This window comes from Thamnophis sirtalis, unplaced genomic scaffold (assembly GCF_051295495.1).
Source record: "Thamnophis sirtalis isolate CommonGarterSnake01/CBP01778 unplaced genomic scaffold, rThaSir2_p1.2 scaffold_1, whole genome shotgun sequence".
NCBI lineage: Eukaryota > Metazoa > Chordata > Lepidosauria > Squamata > Natricidae > Thamnophis > Thamnophis sirtalis.
In genome coordinates this window covers 92,764,095-92,790,374 of record NW_028261381.1, presented here as the reverse complement: position 1 = coordinate 92,790,374, position 26,280 = coordinate 92,764,095, and the positions used below count along the sequence as shown (strand labels likewise).

The 26,280-nt window shown below is 37.3% G+C and overlaps 1 protein-coding gene across 1 annotated transcript in view; it reads left to right on the top strand.

Annotated features, from left to right (window-relative positions):
* The window catches only part of GAS2 (growth arrest specific 2), a 126,773-nt gene that overhangs the window by 14,931 nt on the left and 85,562 nt on the right, over positions 1-26,280 (top strand). Inside the window, exons 2-3 of the mRNA XM_087721399.1 lie at positions 8,756-8,924; positions 24,660-24,781. Of these exons, the coding sequence (XP_087577525.1) occupies positions 8,783-8,924; positions 24,660-24,781 (264 nt within the window). The 5' untranslated portion in view covers positions 8,756-8,782. The remainder of the gene's footprint in view (positions 1-8,755; positions 8,925-24,659; positions 24,782-26,280) is intronic.

The following is a 26,280-nucleotide window of genomic DNA, read 5'->3' as shown; positions in this document are numbered from 1 at the left end:
AAATAAAAACATGGTCATCTTTTCATATTTAAAATTATATTTTCCCTTTAACTTACATTTAAAACAATAGTTAAAATGCATATGTTACAGGAACAAATAAATATCAAAGAATCTTGGAACAATTTATATACTAAGTTTTATAAGCTTTGAATTGTGTCCATTTCAATAGAAATAGAAGTAAAATATAGATTTTCAAAATTATTGATTCAAAATTATTAGTAAATGGTGTCAATCACAAGTAATTTCTTTGTTATGACACAGGCATTCTTGTAGTGAGAAACTAATTATAAGACATGTGTAGCACTTGGTCTCCAATATATGCATATTAATTAAAATGTGCTATTGATTTGTATTTTCTTTGTGTTTTTTATTATTCCTGGCTTTTTAATGTTTTAATAATTTGTAAAAATTGCCCAGAGGTGCTGGAAACAGGGCAGCATATAAATTATTGTTATGGTTGATTGCATAGTCAGCCAGATGTTTAGATTGGATTTAGCATTTTTATCCACCTCTTGAGTAATTCCCAGGGATCCAGGATAGGCAGATGTTGCTGTTTGATTGTGTTGAAGGTATCATCACAGGATGTGTAATTTGTTCCAAGTAAAGCTGCCTCTTGCAGTTGACTGATGGTGATTTTGTCAATGCTGATGGTGATTAAGTGGCATTCCAGATGTCTGGAACAGAAATGGGTTGCTGCTGGTTCAGCCCAGATTGGGAGAACTGGTAGTAGTGGTGGCTGGAGGCTCCACCCACCTGCCTGGACACTTCTGCGCTCGCTTGGATGCTTCTGCGCATGGAGTGGAATTGCACCCAAGGTACTTATTACTTTTGGTAAATATTGCTTTCTTTTGCCATAGTTGTTCTACTTTTATTTGCTTGTCTTTATAAATTTTCTCCAGTTCTCCCTCTCTCTGCTGTCTCCAGATGCTTCTGCATCCACTATCCATACTTTTTTGTCTTTCTTATTGACAGTTAAGTCCAGGGTGTTACATGGCAGGTGCTTGTCTGTCTGAATTTTAAAACCCTAAAGCACTTTAGTTTCTCCATTTTCTATTTCTTTGTCTATTTTATGGTCCCAACAGTTTTTACTTGGAGGTAAATGGTATTTTTTGTAGATGTTGCTATGCACATTTTTGCTATTATTGTGGTTTGTTGTACAGTCAGATGTTTACATTGGCCTTTTTATCTACCTATGAATCCTTCCTAATGACTTGGGATAGGCAGATGGTGTTTGATAGTGTTAAGGGTATCATCACAAGATATAATCTGTTCCAAGTAAAGCTGCCTTCTGTAATTTTGTTTATTATTAGATCTGAAATATCAGGCTAAGGACAGATAGCCAGACAATATTTGGTCATTAGGCATCAACAATGACTTGACTAATCTTCAGCCAATCAATTACATTACAAACTGCAAACCATTAGAAAAATCACAGAAAAATGCACACATTAAATCTTCACTCGACAGTTATATAGAACATTTTACAAACTGATATCAAAATGGGATGAAAAAATATGAAGACTGCAAGAACAGAGCAACTAATTTGGTTCCTAGCATGGGAAGTTGATGAAACTGGTATCAACGGTGTCTAAGCTGAGATCTTTCCCTGAGCTGTGAAAATAGAGGGAGTATTAGGTGAGCCAGCTCAGTTTCATTTCTTCTGATGGATTTGTGATATCCAATGTTGTTGAACTATCAGTTCAGCTCAGTATGGTCAGTCATAGTGGTTTGTAAAGTCTGGCGATATCTGGATGATGATGATGATTGAATTGCTGCCTGCTGTGATATCTGGATTTGAGAAGTCAGGATTGCGACATAAAAGATGTTGCCGTTGATTTGCGATCAAATTAGTCGATGAGAGGACAGGTTCTTGTTGTGGTACAACATTTTCCTTGCTTTAGTATGAGTTCTCTTATTGATTTTGTAAGCAGTACTTTTGATAATCAAAGAACCACAAAAAATTGGGCAAGAGACATGTTACTTAATCTTTAGGCATGTTTCTTAATCTTTATGCTGATTAACATGGCTTCTTATGCATGTCTGTTAAGCATGTGGTTAATTTATTTTAGCAAGATTTAATTCCAGCTGGGTGAGCATATCTAATGCTTTCCAAAGGTGTAGGATTACCACATCTCCTTAATTACTTCTTACATATTCAATTGTATCAGGTAATCTTTAACAATTTAACTATTATTGCCTCTCCTCCTCACCTAATTTAAATAAGCCAGTGTCTCCCATATAAACCAGTTTTTACTATATAATTAGGGCTTTAATCCAAAACTGGACTTATTTTTTGCTAATTAGTGCCAATACTGGGATAATCAGTTGAATTATACCACATAGTCACCTAATCTCCCCTGGGATTTCTGACAAATATCAACAAAAAGTTTAAATTGCAGAGTTGGCAAAGAGCTATAATACACAGAAAACTAAGTACACCTTCTGTCTGTAAAATAAAAACTTCACTGTTTGGTAGGAGTGAATGGGAGAAATGCAACCTTCCAGCTTGTTGAAACTTAGATGTTATTAGGTGTACTGTGAACTATCTGTGCTGAAATTGTTTGCATAGCCAATCAGGCTAAGACTTAGAGATACTTTATAACAATTAGATTTTTTTTTTTAAAAAAAAGTCTGTAAGAAAACACTACATAAATAAGAGAGGCAGATCCACCGAGTGTGAATAAATTTCTGTTCTTGGTTGAAAGTCCCTACTGAAGTAATGTGGAAGAAGGTTTATTATTGAAGTAAAGAAGTGAGTATTTCAAGCATGTGTTTTTCATTGCTAGAGTATATAATTGGTAGTGTATCTTGTCACACTGATCGAATAAAGTACAAAAGATTAGATGTGGAACAGCAAAATTTTGAGTTTATGTATGATAACATATAAAGTAGATTGAATGACTGAGGTTTGTTATTTTTGAGCTAACTGAATGGATGCTGCAGGATACATGACAGTGATGGTAGACAGACTTCATTACTGGATTTATGAACATTATTAATTAATCAAGTAACAGAACTACATTACTTGCTTTAATTTAAAGTGCAAAGGGGGCAAACTCATGTTTTTACCTTATGCTCTTTTGAAAAACGTGGTAGCATATTTGGACACGTGACTTTTAGCAATGCTGAAGAAAATAATTTGTTTAATTTTGGCCAAAGGCATACAAAATTGTTTATAGTACACATTCAAATTAAATTAGTAAGAAAATTATCAGGAAGTAAATGCTGAGTTTTATGTAAAATTATAACAAACATCTAATTATAATTCAGCAAAAGCAAACAGCACATCTAGAAATAAATATATCATATTAATTTCAAATATGGTTTGATGTGGTGTCCTCTCCCTCTCTTTATTTGTAAAATAATGATATTTTTTTTGCAAGAAACTACATGTTGTCTTGGTGCTTAATGTTGATTTGTCTTGTAAACTTTGACATTAGCTTTGTTAACTGCATTTTTCCTCTGCAATAATATTAATGAAAGTTGCAATATCTATTCACTTTCCTGGAAGTAAATTTCCTTGAGTAATTGAGGTGTGCAAAAACTTGTTCCATAAAATTTTAAGCTTGATCAGGTAATATCTTTAGTTGAATGTCTTCATTTCAAACCTTCACTTAACCTTGAAGGTAATTGAAAATCTTGAACACTTTGATAACTTGAACACAGTGATGAAAAGGTGGTATACAAGTAAAAGAAAAATATGTTTAAGCATAACCATAATATACCTGACAGAAAGAAAGAAGGAAGGAAAGAAAGAAAGAAAGAAAGAAAGAAAGAAAGAAAGAAAGAGCCAGCCATGGACCACAATTGGACTTATGAAAAGTGGACTTATGCTAATATTGGTATAAATTAGTTTGCATTAATTTGACAGAAAGTCCCACTTAACTGTACAGTTATTTGTTTGTTCGTTCGTTCGTTCGTTCATTCATTCATTCATTCATTCATTCATTCATTCATTCATTCATTCATTCAATTTCTTTAGTCATCAGTTACCAATCAGTAACTAAAGTTACAACTGCTATGTATGTGTAACAAAGTTGCAAAAGTAAAATTTCTTGTGAAACTTTTATTTTTAAATCCCTCAACAATAGAAAAAATATATTCATGACAGGTCCACAAAATATACTAAGTTTGCCATTTGATTCAAGCATTATAATCTGTGCTTTATTTCTCATTGTTTTTTTTAAAAAAACAATTGACTATTGAATCTTTTCATTGAGTCATCAATAAGAGTTGGCATTACAAGACATAATACAACATTCTGATTTTTTTGAGTGAGACATATTTCTGAGTGTACAGTACTGTACATAGAGATTGTATACTGCACTTGTTACTGTATTCAAAACGAGAGGTTCCAAATTGCTACTTCAAACCTAAAGCATTTCTGTTTTACATTTCCAAAAATTCAATAATGAAGACTTTCCAAGTTTTTTACAAAGTTGATGGAACAGAGGTAAAGGTAAAGGTTCCCCTCACACATATGTGCTCTAGTCATTCCCAACTCTAGGGGATGGTGCTCATCTCCGTTTCAAAGCTGAAGAGCCAGCGCTGTCCAAAGACGTCTCTGTGGTCATGTGGCCGGCATGACTAAATGTCAAAGGCGCACAGAACTGTGTCACCTTCCCACCAAAGGTGGTCCCTATTTTTCTACTTGCATTTTTACATGCTTTTGAACTGCTAGGTTGGCAGAAGCTGGGACAAGTAACAGGAGCTCATTCCGTTATGCGGTGCTAGGGATTTGAACAGCCGAACTGCTGATCTTTCTGATCGACAAGCTCAGCGTCCTAGCGACTGAGCCACCACATCCCTGGAACAGAACAATACAAGACACACAAACACACAGACACACACAAAACCCACTTTTATGGTTGGCAGAGCAGTAGATCTTGGCTCTTACCATAATTTGCCTCTTCCCCAAATAATGTTGATACTACAAAGAAACGTGAAAAAAATTAGCCGCGAAAAAAATCTTTCTTATCCTTGCCAGAGAAACTGCAGGCTTATGAAGAATGCTTTCCTGCTTGAGATCAGAATATGGTAACTTGTAATCTTGATGTAAGCTGACAGATCAGGCTGTCTTTTGGACCTTGTTCATTAACTGGGAATCATCTACAATTCTGGTTTAGGTGATTCCTTTAATTCATAATGGCATGCGGTCTTCCTTTGTGCTACATTAAAATCCACTTAGGGCTTAAAAGTAATGCTATCATTCCCATCTTTTTATAGGAACATCAACATTAATCAACATTGATGCTGAATTTAGAATGAATGTGTGAAATGTGTGCATGAAATATGGCATGACGTACTACAAACAAAAAAATTAACAAGGAGAAAAAGAAAGCATATGAAAAGACTTACAAAATGTCTATGGCTGTAGAATTAATCTCTCTCTGCCCCTTTTCCCTGCTACAGCTAGAATTATGATACTTCCACAATGCCCTTGCTGTTTTAAAATGTCTTTTCAGATGTTCTAAAAACACCTATCCATTCATTTTTTTCTATTTTAAAGAAAGCACAGTTTGATAAGATAAATACCCACAATGAACTGAATAATAGATTATTTCACCAAATACTACAGAAGATGTTATCCTGGGATTTTTGAGGAGAGGGGTTTGGGGCCCAGATGAGAGATTAGCACTAAGAAAATATTGTCCTGGATTTAACAATTAAAGTTCCAAGGTATGTTTAGGTGTACAAGTTAATCATCAGATACATTCATCCTTCTTTGCTGGCTGCCTCTTTCCAGTTCTCCTTTGTTGTTGCTAGTTTCTCCCCTCCCCATTTCCTTCACAGTTCTATGTTCCTTATCAAATAATTATTCTTGCTGAAGCCACTGAATCAAGGTTGCCATAACTGAAATAAAAATATGCTTTTTTTGTTCCACTTTCTGATATGTTTTTCTTTTCCTCGTTTCATGAGGTACAATTCATCCTTCCATATATGTAGTGTTTATCTATGCATAATTTAGTTAATCCAGTGTATTAATATGTAATTGATGTATCTTCTAATGAGCTTCTATTTACAAAATGATTTGAAAGGTGATATAGACACCTTGCTGTATTGGAGCCTAGTCCATTTTGACACAACTGTATTTATGTCATTAGGCTGCTACCAAGTGATTTAGAGAGGCGGGGGGGGGGGGCAGAACAAATGTTAAATGGATCAAATGTGAAAAAATAGATCTTCTTCAGAAGGCAGAGTCAATACAATACAATACAATAGCAGAGTTGTGGGGGGGACCTTGGAGATCCCTGCCTAGGCAGGAAACCCTATACCATTTCAGACAGATGGCTATCCAACATCTTCTTAAAGACTTACAGTGTTGGGGCTTTCACAACTTTTAGAGGCAAGCTGTTCCACTGATTAATTGTTCTAACTGTCAGGAAATTTCTCCTCAGTTCTTGGTTGCTTCTCTCCTTGGTTAGTTTCCACCCATTGCTTCTTGTTCTACCATCAGGTGCCTTGGAAAATAGCTTGACTCCCTCTTCTTTGTGGCATTCATTTCATTTATTAGGTTTGTATGCCGCCCTATTCCCGAGAAACTCAGGGCGGCTTACAATAAAAAGGGAGGGGATATAAAAATAAATATCCCTCAGGCAACCCCTGAGATATTGGAACACTGCTATCATTTCTTCCCTAGTCCTTCTTTTCATTAAAGTTTAGATTCATTAAGGCTTAATCTCAATGTTTAGATACAGTACTTATCTCAGTAGTTCAAAGCTTTGCATCTGGTTTTCCTTATCTGGATTTAGAAACTATGCAGAGTTAAGCCTGGTTAATACTTGAGTGGAAATATGGGATAAAAAAAAATATAACCTAACCCAGAAGAAGGCAGTGGCAAACTACTTATGTGTTCTGACCAAGAAAAGCACCCAATTGTATCGGTAATCATCAACAGCAGAACTTTACATGAAACTATCTTTATATTCTCCAATTTTCCTCATTTAAATTATAATACTAGAAGTGAAGGAGACTAGAAGAGACAGCAGAGCTCTCCTTAACCTTGTATTTCTTTTGTTCTAAGTATTGGAAGACATTTCCTGTTTTACAAATTATAATCTAGGTTTAAAAAACTTTAAAAAAACTTAATGCCGTTGAATCTAATTTACACATTTATTATTAATATATTATTCTGTAGATAGAAAATGGCAGACTCAAATTGTGGATGCTGGAAAACATTCTCAGATGGTTTAGAACTTTATAAACTATTACCGTAATAATAATATAAACAGTCATTACAGACTTTTTTAAAGAATCAGACGGGAAGAAATAAGATGAAGACCAAGTAGAGGTGGTATTCACAGAGATAAAAGAATAATCATTATTTTATTCTGATCAAATTAGTAAGTATAAAATAATAGGCAAATCTTGGTACTCTTTTAAAAAAATCCTAGTAAGATTTTTTCAACGGATACAAAATATTTACTGAGCTTTGTAAACTTCTAAATTTGTGAACTTGTAGGACTTACTGAGGAGAAAAACCACAATTTCACCAACACTAGCATGATGCATAACTATATATAGACAGGAAACAAACCCCACACTCATTAGCACTGATGATGTTACCTATTTGAATAATAAAAGGTCTGCAATAAAACAACCAACCTCAAAAAATGGACTACATCATATCTCTTAACATGTCTACCTTTCTTTTATTTGTGAAATTCTTTATTTCAGAGGTTTTTATGTGTATATACACATCCATACCAACATAGATACACATACATGTACTGATTAGGAGACACCCAGGGTCTACCTTTGTAATTCATTGACTCTACTTCCTTTTCCCCTTAAGGTAATATTTTATATTTGCAGTGTTTTATGCACCTTTATTCTAAACTCAGTGTCAGTGTTGATTAATGTTGGTATCCCATCAAAGATAGGAAAGTTAGCCTTACTTTTGAGCCCTCAGTGGGTTTTAATACAGCACAAAGGAAGACCACATGTCATAATGAATTAAAGGAGCCACGTAAGCCAAGAGTGTAGATAGTTCCCAGTCAATGAACAAGATCCAAAAGACAGCCTGATCTGTCAGCTTGCATCAGATTTACAAGTTAGAACTTGACTCCATCCATCATAACCCTGCAGTTTTTCTGAAAGGGGAAGGAAGATTTGATGCAACTTATTTTTCCCATGTTTTTCTGAGAGCACAAAAGCTGACGGGGTAAACTTCAGGTCACTCACTCTCTCCCAGACCTTCACTGGGAGGCACTCCTATGATTCCACATTGGATCAATATGGAACACTGTTGTCCATAACCTTCACTGAAATTATAACACATGTGTGTGCGCACAAAGACATGTGTGTGTGTATCAGGCATGAAATCCTCTTACCTTCACTACTGGTTCAGAACCGGGAGCATGTGCACATGCGCAGAGAATCCATGATGATGTATAGACAGGTGGGTGGAGCCTCCCACCATCGCCCCTACTGGTGAGAGGCTCCACCCACCTGTCTATACATCATCCCAAACCAGTGTGAACTGGAAGAACCTCTGGTGTGTGTGTATGTGTATATGCACAGATACATGTATATACATAAATATATACAGACAGAACTGTTTTTGCCTTTAATTATCAACACCAAAAGGCTGCATTTGAAAAAAAAATGCTAATATGCAATTGTCTTACTGTGCATTGTTCTTGTGAAAGAAGCATCTATCTATCATCTTTTAACACTGGCTTCTATTGAATCTGAACTCTTAGCATCTGGAAGCAATTCATTATATGAGGTGTTGTTTTTTTCCATTTTCTAGAGTTCAGGTACCATCAGTGGCTGAAGGATGTGCACTTCTCTGAGCCCTAAGGTCCGAGGGCCTGGCCTCTCTGATATGCACCAGTACAGCCAGTGGTTGGCCAGCAGACACGAGGCTAATTTGTTACCAATGAAGGAAGATTTGGCGTTATGGCTGACAAACTTGCTGGGTAAGATTATTTCTACATACTGTAATTATTGTCAAGCATTTCTAAATTTGATCTTGGACCCTGACATGCAACTGGAAAAACCTGCTCTGAATAAATAATTAAAGTTCTACCATCTGTCTTGTTTATCATCTAGTTCAACAGGCTGCTTAGAGTTATAATTTCACCTGCTTTCTTATTTGGAAGGCTACAATGAAGTAAATATTTCTTCCATATTAATTTAGCATATGTGTGTATAATATATGTGTATGTATTGGGTGGGGATGGGGGGGAAAGAAAAAAACAGCTATAGTAGAGCTTTGAGAATTTTGTTTATTTACCTGCCATCAAATATATTTGTTATATGTATTTATGCTGTGTTAAAAATCTGCTTTAGTGTTTCCTTTGCCAGAAGTGTTGAGGATTTCTTATATGTAAGGTCCATTTTGCATGAACAAGGTGAATTTCATAGGCATCCTTATGATAGGAGGAACAAGGGAAAAACATGCATGGCAGTATCATAGTGCAAACTGCACCTTAATGTACTTCTTTTCCATCATTATGGTGTAAGTATGAAAGAGTGTAGCCTGTGTTGTGACATCACAACACATACTTTGAATAGCATCATGAGTAGCCATGGATATCACTCTTGTGATACCTTTCCTTGGAATTAAATTGAAGTATGAGAAGCCTGGGAATTGGATGTAATTGGGCAGTAATATGCAAGGCAATTTACATCTAACCTTGGCTGTAAGCCTAAATAAGTGCATGAGATTCCTCTCCAATTTGTGACATTTTAATATAAATTTTAAGAGCAAATTCTCTTCCATCAGATGGAATGGAATGAAAATTGTGGGAAAAATAACACAGCATAATTTTTCTGCATTTGCATTTCATGTCTGTCTTGGATATCTTCATCTGGTTCCCCCCCCCCTGTCATGTCTCATGCAAACTGGATTCTAATCTCTTTCACATATGTCCTCTATTACAAGACATAATACAACAAATATCACGCATTGAAATATTGTTTATGGTTTCAGCACATTTTCATTACTATTTAGTAATGAAGGAAATTCATTTTCCTCCTCTGTATGTTACAGAGTAGCCTAAGACTATTTTCTCAGTTTGTGTGAAAAATCTCTGGACTTTCTTGAAACAGTCCTATGAAAATAGGCATTCCAATCTGTAATATACTTGGCACTTCTCTCCTACTACTTCGAAGGAACATTATTGGTAATTATGGATAAAATGTCTTTCACTATTTTATGCTTCTCTTCCTGTGTGCGGATTTCATTTAAATTACAGTTAAGCAGGAGGAGAGCGTTCTCTTCCACTTTTTAGAAGAGAGGTCTGTTTGGAAGGCTTTTTAAATGGTGTCTGCCAATAGGCCAAAGCTTTGATTGAAAACTTTCTTCTTAGGTATATACCCACCAGACTTTTCTCTTTCAGAATTGGTAAGCTTAGGCAACCACAGAAAATAAAGATAAAATTAGCTAAATAAATTAGGCCTTAAGGTAGGGAAAATAAAGCAGAGTACATAAATGGAATAAGTACATGTTAAACAAGACCGTGGCACGACAAAACCGCGCTCGACTAAAGCGCGCCCAATTAAACCGCGTCGCTGACGTCATCAACAGGGCGACAACAGCGAGCGCGGAGAAAGAAGGGTGCTTTAAATAGCGCTTTGAAAGCAAGCCGATTCAAGTTAAGGTAAGGGTTAGGTTTATGGTTAGCTTTATGGTTAGCTTTAGGGTTAGGTTAAGGGTTAGGGTTAGGGTTAGGTTTAGGGTTAGTTTAAGAGTTAGGATTAGGTTTAGGGCTAGGTTAAGGGTTAGGATTAGGTTTAGGGTTAGGTTAAGGGTTAGGTTTAGGCTTAGGTTTAGGGTTAGGTTAAGGGTTAGGTTTAGGGTTAGGTTTAGGATTAGGTTTAAGGGGGTTAGGTTTAGGTTTAGGGGTTAATTTTAGGTTTAGCGTTTACAGCATGCTTCTGTCTCCGCGCTGTTGTCGCCCTGTGATGACGTCAGCTACGCGGTTTCGTCGAGCGCGCTTTAGTTGAACACGGTTTTGTGTTGGAACCAAACAAGACCCATTCCATTAAAAAATCTCTCATTGTCATGACCGTTAACTTAGTGAAATGTGCATGATGACAACAATTTTTAAAGCAGGATACTTCAAATTACCTACAGAATGTGTCCAAACTAGAGAATCCATAAATCCCAACAGCACTGTGGGCTGTTGTTGTGCTGCTGGGTCATATAATCTATATCTGGCACAAGGAGGTGACCTGGATTCTGAAGAAGCAGCATTTTTCTATCTGTTGTCTTCGAGTTTTTTCAGAAGATTCAGGAGATAAATAAATGGGAATGAAGTCTGGAGCTGATAGATAAGGAATAGAACTGAATGTGACTCAGCACAAGTAGGAGCTCAGATTGAAGCCTATACCATGCTGTTGAAGGTGGCACAGCTATTACTTTTTTGGTACTGCATTGTTGAGTTGTTAGCCTGGTTTAGGGGGACAAGAACAGAAAGATATGCTGTCCAGTTGCTAGCAGTTTGTTGATGAAGTCACTTAGATTTACTGAGATCTTGTTTCTTTGTAGTGAGAATCCATGAAGCTGACTAGGCAACATCTTATGTTAGTTAGATTTTTGTGAAGGGCTGCGAAGTTTGGTGGAATATTAGGATGTTTTTGAAAGCTTTGTCCTTTTGTTTCTTAGTTTTATTATTTTTTTAAAAGTGTATTTTAAACAATATTTCTGTAGAATGGATTTGACTAGATTTATGCAGTGTCCAAGGTGAAATAAAAACTTGGGCTTCTTATCCCCCAAAAGTATTAAAGCCATTTTATCTTGGTTTTAGGCCAAAAATAGTTAATTAAGAGACTTGTAAGGCCTTTCTCACTGAAGCTTACTGTTTAAAAGGCCTAAACAGAAGGATGGGCATTCAGTAGGGAGAGAGAGAAAAAAGGATGTTGCTGATCACATTTTCTAAGAGAATGGTAATATAACTGTTAAGTTTTCGTTATTCTTAAACTGAATTATGTATCCTCTCATCTGGCTCTTCTTCTTCTTCTTCTTCTTCTTCTTCTTCTTCTTCTTCTTCTTCTTCTTCTTCTTCTTCCTCTTCCTCTTCTTCTTCCTCTTCTTCTTCCTCTTCCTCTTCCTCTTCCTCCTCCTCCTCTTCCTCCTCCTTTTCTTCTTTGTTTCTTCTTGCATTTCTGGTCTTGAGTTCTCCCTTTGTCTGTTCTTCTCTCTTATTAAGACAAGATGGTTCTTAGGAAGTCTTTCAGGAGTCAATTAGGAAAGGGAAAGGCAGGACACTGGACAATGCCAATTCATCTGTTTTATGAAGTATACTGGAACAAATAAGGGGGAAATAATAACAGTAATTAACAAGAGCAACAAGATGATGTAGGGAGGCTAAGATTATAAACAGGTTCTTCCTAGCAGATGTTCATTCTCGACATATGAAAAAACAATATGTGGTATACTAGCATTTTCTAAGCTGGAGGCTGTATTTATATGTGAACCTCTGTTCCCAAAAATTTAAGCATGTTGGCTGCAAATATTGAGAGTTGAAGACCACACATCTGGCAGATGCCAAATTGAGGGATATGTAATTGACCTATATGTTATTGGTATTTCTTCAATCCTTTTATGTGTTTGCTTTTCTGTGAGGAAAGTATGAGGGAGACTTATTGAGAACACTTCCAGGATTAAGAATCTATGCACCATATCTTTTCTATAATCATTTCAAAAAATATTTTAGGTAAGACCACCTCCTCCTATATTTATTAAATAGTTACAAGATTAAGCCATTAGAAAGAGAAAGAAAAGTGAGAGAGATGACTGATGAGAACAGCATATTTTCATGAAGAACTCTTTGATAAAGTGAAAAGGTGAATTTTTTAAAAAAAATGTGAAAATGGACATACAGCAAAAACAAAATACCAGGAAATAGCCTGAATTTGTAAACATGGAGTCAGGAAGACAAAGGCTCAAAGGTGCTGAGGCTTACAGGGTGAATGTCAAAAACAACAACAGTCATTTAATATGTGCAAAATAAGAGAAAAGTTGAGCTATTTTTGGGAGAAGATGTTAAAGTGGTTAAAGAAATCAAGGAGAAAGCTGAACTGCTTAATTCCTATTTTGCCTCTCAAATTTTTTTTTAGAAGATTAAAAAAAATGGTCCATCTTGTCAGCAGCTGCAGGAGAGGCTTGCAGGTCAAAATTGGCAAAAAAGGGAAGAGAGAACACTAGCTGCTTTGAATGAATTCAATTTGCCGGAGCCAGATGGATTACATTCCAGGGTGGTAAAGAAATTGGCAGATATGATCTCAGAACCACTAACTGTAATCTTAGAGAACTGCTAGAATATGGGGGATATGCTAGAAGATTGAAGAAGAGCTAACATTTTCCCAATCTTTAAAAAAAGGAGAAAAAGTGCACTCAGGAAAATGTATACCATACATGGCTTAATTTTAATATCTGGTTACAGCCTAGAATAGATAACAAAATAGTGGGTTTTCAGGTATTTAGAAAGGGCCAAAGTAAATACTGAAAGCCAACGTGAGTTTCTTTAAAACAGTTTAATAATTTATCCTTTTTTTACAAACTGATTTGAGTAATAGATCAATGGTTGTAATGTGCCTGATCTTCAGTAAGGTGATTGATCAAGTAGACCACAATCTCTTTCTTGTTAAAGTGGGGCAATGTGGGATAGATGATTCCAGTACCAGCCAGATCTGCAGTTGGTTGAATAACCATCATGTGGTGCTTAATGGATTTATGCCTAAGTGGAGAGAGATATGCAGTTCTGTTCAACATTTTTATGAATCATTGAGATGGGTAGAAGGGATGCAGAGCACACATTTGTAAGGGGGGGGCATAATGCTGCTGCCTCATAAAACAGAATCGGGATTCAAAATACCTCCCGTCCCGGAATGAGTGACAAAAATCGCCTGCTGGATGGTGCAGAGGCTGTGGGAGGGGATATGGGGTCTATGGGTGCGGGGGTGGGCCGGAGCATTACGGTCACTATGGGAAGAGGCAGGTATGACGGGAACTTCAGGGCTAGCCATTACCAGGGAAGGAGGGTTCGCTACGTCACAGAGATCCCTCCTTCCGGCCCTGCTAGTTCCACTCCAGGAGGGTCTAGATGGGAGGCTGTTAGGGTCTGGATGGGAGCAAACAAGTTGGCACTCAATCCAGACAAGACCGATTGGCCAACTATTCCATCTCTCAGGCTGGGGGGTGAAATTATACGCCCCTCAGAGAGGGTCCACAATTTGGGAGTCCTCCTGGATCCCCAGCTGACTTTAGAACACCATTTGTCAGCTGTGACCAGGAGGACCTTTGCCCAGGTCACCAATTGTGACCCTACCTGGATCAGGAGGCCCTTCAGACAGTCACTCACGCCCTTGTGACCTCAAGACTGGACTACTGTAACGCGCTGTACATGGGGCTGCCCTTGAAGGGTGTTCGAAGACTTCAGTTAGTCCAGAATGCAGCCGCGCGAGCGATTGTGGGTGCACCTAGGTACACCCACGTTACACCTATCATCCGCGAGCTGCACTGGCTACCCATTAGTCTCCGGACCCACTTCAAGGTGCTGGTCGTTACCTATAAAGCTCTACATGGCATTGGACCTGGGTACCTGAGAGGCCACCTCCTGCCGATTATCTCCCATAGACCGATTAGATCTCACAGGTTAGGTCTCCTCTGGATTCCATCTGCCAGCCAATGTCGGCTGGCGACTCCCTGGGGGAGAGCCTTATCTGTTGCAGCTCCAGCCCTCTGGAATGACCTCCCCGTGGAGATCCGGACCCTTACTACCCTCCCGGCCTTCCGCAAAGCCACCAAGTCCTGGCTGTTCCAGCAGGCCGGGGGGCTTGTGAAACATCCAGCCCCACGGAAATTGTCTATTGTGAGCCGCCCGGAGTCCTCCGGGAGTGGGCGGCATACAAGACAAATAAACTAAACTAAACTAAACTAAACTATTATCTATAGTTTTGAATATTGGGCCTTTTGCAACCAAATTCATTTCAATGGTGAGAAATGTAGAATTCTGCACAGGTAGGAAAAACCAGACATGACTTATAACATAAGATATACTTGATTCAACAGAAGTCTTTGTGAGAAGGCTCTGAGTGTCTGATAGACCACACATTAAATATGACTAGCAATGCTCCCTTCAACTCTCAAAAGAACCAGTATAATGTTGCAATCTGCTGCACTGGTCAGATGTAGGGGAAGGAGTGGCAGAACCCGGCGGTGGAGTTAAGAGACGGATCAACCTAGAATTTGTACAGAGCCACAAGTCTAAGTCCAACCCTTCTTGAGTTCCATTGATCCTTATCTAACTCTAGTTGAGAAGATTACTAATTGCATAAGAATGATGTAATTATTATGCATAATTAGCAATACATCAAGTTGATGAGACCTTCACATGTGGACCTGATCTCTCACACCTGATATCAGGCCACACCTGGAATATTATACCCAGGTTTTTTTGCCACAATAAAAAGGATGCTGGGGAACTGGAGAAAGCAACAAAAATGGAGAGAACCTTGGATAATAAACCTTATGAAAAATGGTTAAAAGATCTGGGTATGTTTAGCCTAAAGAAGAGACTATCAAATTTATATCACTCGCTATCAATCCATCTCATTAAAGGTGACTCTGAGTGGTGCACGACAATTGATAAAACAGTCAATATAAAAAGCTAAGATAAGGAACAATAAGCATGGGGCCCTCAGAGTTAGCCTCAATATTTGGAAGGGCTGTCCCAAGTATTCTTGTAATTATAAGTACATATAATAAGTGCAGAGATAATTGTCAGCTGTTGATTGATAATCCAATCCTAACCTATTTGGCAGGGAGGAAAAACACAAGCCAGCCAAAATAAGCTCATATAACCAATCCAAAACTCACTGGTGGGCAAAATAAGAAACATTGGATGACCTGACATCTCTGGATGGGAAATTGGACTTAAAGAGATCCTTATAATTGTAAAAGCTATAATACAGTGTTTAATTTAGATAATTTCTGGATATGTGAATCTTAGTTTAAGCAATGGTCAGGCTGACAGGAAACTTGGAAGTTGAAGTCCACACATCTTAGAAGCTGCCAAGATTGGAAACATTTTCTGTGTGGACAAATTGAGACTGTAAAGGGCAGCTGGTGTTAACAAAATCTGAAAGCATTTACTGGTGTTATTTAAAGCTTCAGGATAGATATTAGATTAAAAAAATTTCTTTGGGTGGGTCCATAGCTCTGGGCTTGGAGGGTTTCTTAGATGAGATTAGTAACAGCATAGCCTCCCTCCCAAAGTGTTTCCATATTAATGAAAAAGGTTGACTCCCATTAATTACTATTGTGGTATTAAAAGGTGTGCAAACATTTTGCTGGAATGAGTAATGCATATGTTAGATACCTCAAAGCTTTCAGGAGAGTTCAAAGCTAGCTCTGTGTGTTCATTTTAACATACTGGCTAGACATGTATCAGGACTGAGAAAACAATCGGAATTGCAAAAGCTATTTCCATCCCTCTAGAGAGCTCTTGCCTTTTGCCCAACTGATCATCCATCACCTCACCAGCTATCAGCAGTGCTGAGACAGCTGTCTTGATTAGATTGCTGAGAGAGGACAAGCCTTCTTCCCATCAGTCTTAATAATGTAAGGATATCTATTCTGGTTGGTGTTTCGTGTATGATGTATACTTTAAGATTGTTGTCCCTGGTGAATGTAACATGTAGCATTCTTTTCTTAACGACCTCAGGTTAGGTCTTGAAAATTACATTAGGGTTTGAAAATCAACATTTTGTCTGAAACCTAAACTTTTCATGAGAAAGAAAAACAGTACAACAAAACATAATCCTATCCCAGTGATGGCTAACCTTTTTGGTGCCGAGTATCGAAAGCGTGCATGCACGCACACCCATAATGCAATGCACCCATCCCCCCTGTGTACTCCCTGTGCATGCATGCATGAACCCCCCATGCCACCCTGTGCATGCATGTGTGACCCTTGTGCATGCGCCCTGCTCCCCCATGAATATGCGTGCATCTCCCACATGTGTCCCGCCCCATGCATGCACAGCAGAAACCCAAAAATCAGGTGGCCGGTGGGAGGGGTGCATGCATGCACGACAAAACTGAGTTGGGGTGATGGCTCAGGTGTATGCAGAGACGGCTATGGATGCCACCTGTGGCACACGTGCCATGGTTCGCCATCATGGCCCTATCCTATCAATTCATAGGAATCCTTATGATATCTCAGTTTGTCTTTTGGGCAAACTGGGCAAAAAGGTAACCTATGCTTATTACATATTATTTTTGTTTTTGGATGACACACTACGGGGGAGATAAATGACTAAATTAGTAGTAACCCAAACTGTTTGAAGCCATTTTGCCAGGGAAGAAAACTGTAATTCCTAATTTGCAATTCAGCTTCTGTATGGGAAGAGAAAATAGTTATGTAGACCCTTACCTTAAAAGGTTTATGACACAAACATAGAGATGCCAAATATTTCAATAGACAAAAAAATATGGTGAGGCAATGTGGTTGAAGGAAACAAAACTTGCAATGAACAAGACACTATTCAGGAACTAGGACTCTGAAATCAGTAAAATCAGAAATGGCTAATATTCCATAACATGAAAGCTGTGAACCATACTTTACAGATTGATTTGAAAAGTGTTTTTCAACATGATGGGCCCATATGTGATTGGCTATGACTCCCATCTCACCTGTAGCCCACATGTTTATGGGGGTTGCAGTCCAGAATATCAAGCGGGCATTAATATAGAGTAAATTGCATTAACAAGCCAAATTTTTGGCTTCAAAAAAGTATTATGTGGTTTTCTGCTCACTCAAATGCTTTATTTCATATCTTTTAAAGATGAAATCTATCAGCTGAAACTATTTTATCAAAATCTATGTTCCCAATTACACTGTGAAGCAATTGATTATTTAGGATGACTTTCTCCAGTCAATGGCTCTGGTAGCTGGCTGGCAATTCTGCAGTTTTAGTCCAGCAGAGTTGTAGTATGATACCAGATGTCTTAGCTACACTGCACTGACTTGATAGCAAATTCCTTAGTATATTGTGGGAGAATACAGCTTATAATGAAACCACTCATTACTACCCAGCAGCTAAATTCCATTTCAGGAAGGAGAACCAAGTTTTTGCAAGCAGATTTAAACAAAAACAAAAACGTGGACCTATAGCTATTGTGCAATTAATCATCTAGCAGCCTTCTCCACTTCAAAATCATATAATTAAGAAACTGCAGCAGAAGCCCAAAAAGCACAATCTACTGTACTTACATTTTAAAAAAATCTCTCTATGCCCAGGTTTCCCTAGAATGGTCAGATCCAAAGTTTTTCAAGTCTGTTTTAGGAATAGTGACATTAGCAAATTGAATGCATTTCTTTAAAAATTACCCCCAAAATGAGACTCCCCTCCTTGGGGAGAAATTTTGAAGGGGAAAAAATTCTTCAAGGGACCTGTTTTATCAATTAACTCATGCAAATCCTGAAAAGTATAGTTCAAAATGTTAGTCATGTTATTCTGGTGATTTCCTTTATTCATATGTTTTTTGGGGGATCTACTAAAAAATAAACATGGCGGTCTTATTTTTGAATAAAATAAACAGTGAAGGTTCTCTCTAGAAGTCAGATTGAATCCTGGTGACTACATAGTCATATTTTGGTGGTGAAGCAAAAGATTTGTCACATCTTCCTTCTGAGATGATTCTTCAACTTCCATTCTGGCCCACTGCCTTGGGATTTTCTGGTTTCTCCTATCCAATATTAATTCTGTTGGATTTTGCTTAGCCTTTATGGGGTCAGTAGAATCTCAGTGCTAATACCAATAATAGCTAATACCAACCCCCTGCAAAATCATATGATTTAATAATAAACTAAATAATCAAAGTTGCTCCATCCACTTTCTGCCTGATGTCTCCCATTTTTGAAGCAGGGTTTTTGCATGCAAGACAGTCTCTTGAATTCATAGAACTTGTATGTGTGGGATGTGTGTGGAATAAGTAAAATTAATCCTGTTTGTTGTACTTTGTGTTAGCAACTAATGCCAGTCAGCAAGCAGACAGCCATATTGTATGGACATCAGCTCTCAAAAAACCCCAGGGAAGGAAGTGGATGCATCTCTTTCTGCTCATGATCTTGTGACATCACTTTCCTGAGCATCTGAATATTAAGTGAGAATTGGAAATATCACTGCTAAATGGTGGTTTTTTAGGTAATTCATTAACTTATTGCTCATCATCACATAAAGTCCTTAGTGCTGTGATAGCAATAGCAGTTACCAATAGCAATAGCAGTTAGACTTATATACCGCTTCATAGAGCTTTCAGCCCTCTCTAAGCGGTTTACAGAGTCAGCATATTGCCCCCACAGTCTGGGTCCTCATTTCACCCACCTCGGAAGGATGGAAGGCTGAGTCAACCTTGAGCTGGTGAGATTTGAACCGCTGAACTTCAGCTAACAGTCAGCTGAAGTGGCTGCAGTACTGCACTCTAACCACTTTACCACCTCGGCTCTGATGACAGCACTAAGGCATGCAGAGCCATATTTGGTGGCAGGCCAGCCATCAGCTGATTTTTTGTTCTTCCGGTGGGCCAGCGGGGACCGTTTTCACCCTCCCCAGGCTTCAGGAAAGCCTCCAGAGGCTGGGGAGGGCGAAAAACAGCTCCAACATTCCAACTGGAAGTTCGGGAATGATCCATTTTCGGTTTCCAGAGGGCATCTGGAGGCCCCAGGGAGGCTGTTTTCGCATTCCCCAGGCTTCAGGAAAGCATCCGGAACGTGGGGAGGGGTCACATGCACCTGCATGGGGGAGGCAGGTCATGCACACATGTGCAGGTGGTTTGGGAGATTGGGTGAGCACACACCCATGTGCACAATTTTGTATCTTCGTAAGAAAAAGGTTCACCATCACTGCTTAGTGCATAGAAAGCTGATTAGCATGCCATTATAAAAAAACATTGCTGCTCATTTCCTCATGTCCTATTTGACATACAAACCTTAGGCAGACAGGTATAGGGTGCTGATATTGGAGGACAAGACTGCAATTCCATAAAAGAGAAACAACATAATTTCAAAATATTTCACTAGACCTTTGATAGGGTTGAAGTCTTTTGGATGTCAGGGTGATTGTAGTAGATAAAGAAGAAATGTTCCTTGCTGACCTCACAGTCTGAATATGGAAGGCTGATGTAGCTCACTTATTTTTCAGGTATAGCTGTTGAAAGCAAAATTCATTAAGTTTAATTTTCAGGTTTGTGGTGGTTAACAGCATTTCCTTCAGCATCTGATTACCGTAACTTTTTTATAACTTTGACTAAGTATATAAAATAAACTAATGAAGTAGGACAGAACCATAACTCAGGAAACAGGATATGATTAGGATATCATATAATCATTTTACTCATGCTTAAAGGCATAAACAATATTTGTGCTAAAAGAAACTTCACTTAATATATTCTACCATCAAATATTGTTAATATGTTAATAAATTTGTGAATCGATCTTGGCCCAATTAAAATATTCTGTTATGTTGGAAGGGAAAAAAGTGGAGCTACTATTGTATAACAGAGTTTATATACTCAAAAACCTTACAGTATGGATCAGTCATTAGTCATTAGAATTAACTATTAGAATTTAATATGATAACTATAATGCACTCATATTTTTGTCCTAATTAAAGAAAAACCCAGAATGTGTTGCCATGTATCTCTCCAAAAGCAACATGCATTTTATATCTTAAAAGACTAATATTTTAATTATGGCTTCAATATTAATGCACTTCTTTAGATACACAAAAATGGGCTTTTTACATTTCATATTTTTGCATAATGCTCAGGCTTCCGCATTAAACAAATCAATTGATAAATAAATTAAATGTCAAGCTTACTAAATTAGGTTTTGATTTGTTGTATAAACTTGTAAGTGGCAAGTAAAGAAACTCTGTAATTTCCACAATATGATAATAACCATTTAGGTTTTGGTTTTAGGCTTTGGACAAGCTATAATTTTAAAGAGCACAAAATTATATAACAATTTACCAACTGGGACATTAAATTAAAGAAGCACAAAAAGCCATAATTCTTTACTGTGACTGAATTTGGAAACCTTCAGATCATGTTGAAAAAAAAAGATATTTTGTTTGGGGATTTCAGGAAGATTTTTTTATTATTCTTTTTTGAGTTTGCATAGATGGAATTGTTTGGTTAAGAAATCCTGATGTTGGAATTTTGCCCTGAGTGTAAGAATCGATTGTACTTTCTTATTTTATGGATGAACCTTCTTTGCTTCTTCCTCAAGGGGAAAAAAAAAGAGTCCAGTTGCCTTTTTGAAAAGGCACGGTTTTATTTATTTATTTTATTTATTTTGTCAAGCATGCATTAGATAACATATATAAGTATAAACATGATTTTGAATACATGAATTGGATATAAATAAAAAAGGAACATTAGGACAGGGAGAGTAGGCATGTTGGTGCCCTTATGCACGCCCCTTACAGACCTCTTAGGAATGAGGTGAGGTCGACAGCAGACAGTGTAAACTTAAAGTTATAGTGGTTTGAGGATGTTACAACAGAGTCAGATAGTGTATTCCAGGCATTGACCACTCTGTTGCTGAATTCGTATTTTCTGCAATCAAGTTTGGAGCGGTTTACCTTAAGTTTGTATCTATTGTGTGCTCATGTATTGAGATAACTATGACTGAGAATTTCCCTAGGCTTTTTTTAAAGACAGCTTGGATTAGGAGCTTTAAGTCTTTCCACCTCTTTTTTAGATTAAACAGAGTTGGTGGGTCATCTTGATTTAATAAAGACTGGGTTGGCGTAGTAAAACAATAATATACAACAAGCCATTGTTTATAAACAAAAAAAACCCCAAGCCCATATATCCATCATGAAAGCCAATCTGCCATAGTGGTTAAGACACCAGGCTAAAAACTGGGTGTCTGTGAGTTCTAGATTCACCCTCGGCATGAAGGCAACTGCTAACTTTGGATTAATGATTCTTTTCTCATCTCTAGAAAGGAAGCAATGCAAATCACTTCTGAAAACAGCAAGAACTAATCCATGCAATTGCCAGTAGTCAACAGTGACTGGAAGGAATATTATATACAATACATATTCTGTGAACAATACTATATACATACCAACATCTGCACTATATAACAATCTTAAGTGTGCACCAGATCAAATTGTAATTAATCATGTTTTCTGGAAACATGTTTATTTAAATTACAAGTTAAGAAACTGTCAAAGTCAGTATTAAGATTAGGCAGAGTTTTAGCCATTAAGTCATGGTTATCTTAAACTGGTAGTGGAAGTGTGCCGAAAGAAATTAATTGTGAAGACCTCTATTGCATGCTGGGGATTTCTGATTTGGGCTTTTTTAGGCAGTATCCCAAATTGCATTGAGAGTTTCAACTGTAGTTAAATGAGAGTGGCAACACTTCATGCATTTTCTGCAGGCAAATGATGTTTAGGATTGTTATTTGGCTTGCAGGGTATAAGTGCCTTTGTAGAAATCATAAAATGCCCTCATAATAATTCTACGTCTTCTCCCATGTCTGCACACAGAGAGCCATGAAAACAAACAAAATAACCATCTTCTAATTATTCCAGTCATTTTACAAAAGCGTTTCTGGCAGTCTGATACAGAACAGATTCTGTAATAAAATGAGCACTGCTTTTCTGCATCCCTATTTTGATGCAAGCTAGGTATTGGCAGGAAGATACTTAGAAAAGATTCTTGGAAGATCAAAAATGATCAAGATGCAACAAATAGATAAAGCAATCTTACATGACTGTTTGCAACAATTTGTTTTCATGTACTGTATCTGTCATTGGAGACAAGAATGAGGGATAGAAGCATTACATACTATTTTCCACTGACATTTTTTACCATAAAAAGCTCAAGGGCAGTGCCATTCAGGGATACACATTACTTAGAACTTGTTCTCCAGGCCATTTTGTTGAGCTAATCTAAAGGCTTGGAGGTATTTATTTATTTATTTATTTATTTATTTATTTATTTATTTATTTATTTATTTATTTATTTATTCATTCATTCATTCATTCTACTCATTTATTTTATTTAAAGCTTTTATATGTTTGTTTATGTTTATGTTTATTAATATTTATAGGCCGCCCTTTTCCCTAAGGGGACTCAGGGCGGCTTACATAAAATAAGGAAGGGAGGGTACAGACAATGGACACAAACAATACATAGAAGTAAAATAGTAAGCAACATTCATTCATCATTCGGGTGGGGACAAATTATCTTTATCCCCAGGCCTGACGGGCTAGCCAGGTCTTAAGGGCTGTGTGGAAGGTCTGGACGGTGGTGAGGGTACGAATCTCCATGGGGAGTTCGTTCCAAAGGGTTGGAGCTACTACTGAAAAGGCTATGCCACCCAATCCCAAAGGATTCCAGGTGGCTTAAAGAGGTAGTTGCCCCTTTGTTACAAGTACTAAGATCTGAATTTCTTTGTGCCAATTGTCCTCTTCCAGCTGGCTTGCTGTTGTGTGTTTATTTATAAATGCTTATAAATGCATTATTATCCTTATTTATACTGGTCATGTATTCATCTATTGCTTTTTGTAAAAAGTGAAATACATTTTTTAAAAAAAATGTCATATTTACTTTTCTGTACTTCTATATGCATTATTCCTACCTTTTGCAGTTACTGATTGTAACTTTATCAATGCCAAAGGTATTCAAGTGGTGTAATTAGCATTATTAGGTGGAGTTTACCAATGTAATAAATCAATCAATAAAAATTCAATTTGGTGGTGATTCCAAGATGTGTTCGGTTATCTCACAATATATACAAACAAATAAAAATAGAAGATAAATTAGAAAAGTAAAGGAAGATTAAAACTAAAGCAGAAAAAAGTGATCATTTCTGCTAGCAACACAAAGAACAGATATAACAAATATCCAGCAAGGGGCTTCGACTACCCATGCCCAGTTCTAGAAAAACAGCAGGTCCTTTCAAGGCCCTCTGAATGCTATCGGAATGGAAGCCAGCCAGATCTCCAGTGGGTAGGAAACTATAACTGTGAAGATTAAATAGAACTATAATATTTATTAAATCTGAATAAGCAAAGTATTCTTTTTCTGCTCCAAAAAATATCAAATACTACCACCATCCTCATTCCCCCCAGCTCATTAAGGTAAATGACATCCAATCCATTGGCTGTTGCTTCCAGCGCCTTCTCATCAAGTTAAATCATATGTCTTTTGACTGGTGCTCTATTGTAATGTCATCCTCCCCGAATCCTAAAGGAAAACCCGCTAAATTTAGATTATGGAAACATATCTTTTCAGCCAATCTGGCATTGCAATCATCTGCATTTATTAAAAAAAATGTCTCAGTATGTGAAGCTACTACATTGGCTACATGTGTTTTAAGCTTTAGAACAATGCTCTTCAGTGTTACCATTAACTGCTGCAGGGGAAAATACAGATTAGTAATCAAGAAATAAAATATGTTTTGACTTCATTGACTATAACTTTCCTTTAATAAAGGTTCTGCCATCTTTTTTTAAAAAGTACAATTGAATATGTGATTTATAATGTGAGATATATTTATTCAGCAGGGAGCAATCACAATTTGATGCAAACAAAATCCACAGTGCAATCATGTTTTTCCACACAATGAACAATCCACAAAACTGGTGCTGATTGGTATTCCTTTTGTATCTTTTTTCAGGAAAAGAAATAACAGCTGAAACCTTCATGGAGAAATTGGATAATGGTGCTTTGCTCTGTCAGCTAGCAGAGACTTTACAGGAGAAATTTAAAGAAAACTGCATTGAAATCAAGTTTGGGAAGGTAAACTTACCTTAATTTAGGAAAGTACATGTACGTAAGGTGTTTTATTTATTTTTATGATTTCAATCTTTCCAGTGACAATAACTAATGATTTATTTCAGCTGCCTTTCATCTGCCATAGGCAGATATCCTATTAGATATGCATATCTAATAGGAAATCATGACTCAGTGTTTAATCAATGGCTGTCTTCAATGTCATTTATTGGTGCAAAGTCAGGGTAAACATAAAATCAAATAAATGAGCATTTTAGAGATTATATGAGTACTTGTCTCGGTATTAATCTTCCCCTTGTGGAATTGCATACCAGAAGTAATAAGGCAGGGAAGCTGAAGCAATCTATACAATTTAATTACAATTTTGGGTGGGGTGTAGAAAAGATACAGTGATGTTTAGCTCTCTCTTTGAATATACTTTGACCTAGGATGGCCTGCTTTGAGAAACAGTAAGAGTATCTGGAGAAGTCTTTCCAGTTCTATGGCCTGAGGTCTTTTAAAAGTAGAAATAACAAACATCAAACATAGGATCATCCGCAGGCAAAGATGTATTTTGCTCCTAATCTGAGTTCCATCAGTATTTTTATGTTTGATGCCAAACAATAGTTGATGTCTTGATCTATAAGAAGTACCAGCTGGGTGAAATGGGTACTGAGGGTGAAAGAGCAATGAACAATGAGCAATGAACCGGAGGGAACTATGGTGGCTGTTAACAATTATCCACATTTGCTTTTCCCTGAAATGGTTAGCACTGCCTCATAAATTAAAATGGAAATGATTTGTTGCTGCTTTACTATTTATGTTAGCACTTATCTTTTTTTTTTAAATGTTTTTTTATTTCCTGCCCTTATTACCTTTATAAATAACTCAAGGCCACAAGTGTACCTAATATTCATTCCCCTTCATATTTTCCTCACAACAACAACAACCCCATAAGGTGGGGGTTGGGCTGAAAGAAAGTGATTGACCCAAAATCACCCTGCTGGCTTTCATGCCTAAGATTGAAACTAGAACTCAATTTCCTGGTTTCTAGGCTGGTGCATTAGCCATTAGATCAAATTGGCCTAGTGATTACAAGTTTTGGTGGTTGTTTTATGCCACAATAGGAAGATATAAAATAACTGTAGTTTCCTTCTTTCTTGAAGTTTTTTTTCCCTTTTCCAGAAGCTAGTTTCTTTTCTAAGCTATGTAGATGTCATGCAAATGAGCGCGGAAAACCTCATGGCACGACAAAACCGTGCTCGACTAAGCTGCGTCGCTGACATCATCAACAGGGCGACAACAGCGAGCGCGGAGAAAGAAGGGCGCTTTAAATAGCGCTTTGAAAGCAAGCCGATTCAACAAGGTAAGGGTTAGGTTTAGGGTTAGGTTTAGGATTAGGTTTAGGGGGGTTAGGTTTAGGTGTTAATTTTAGGTTTAGCGTTTACAGCGTGCTTCTGTCTCCGCACTATTGTCGCGCTGTTGATGACATCAGCTACGCGGTTTAGTCGAGCGCGGTTTAGTCG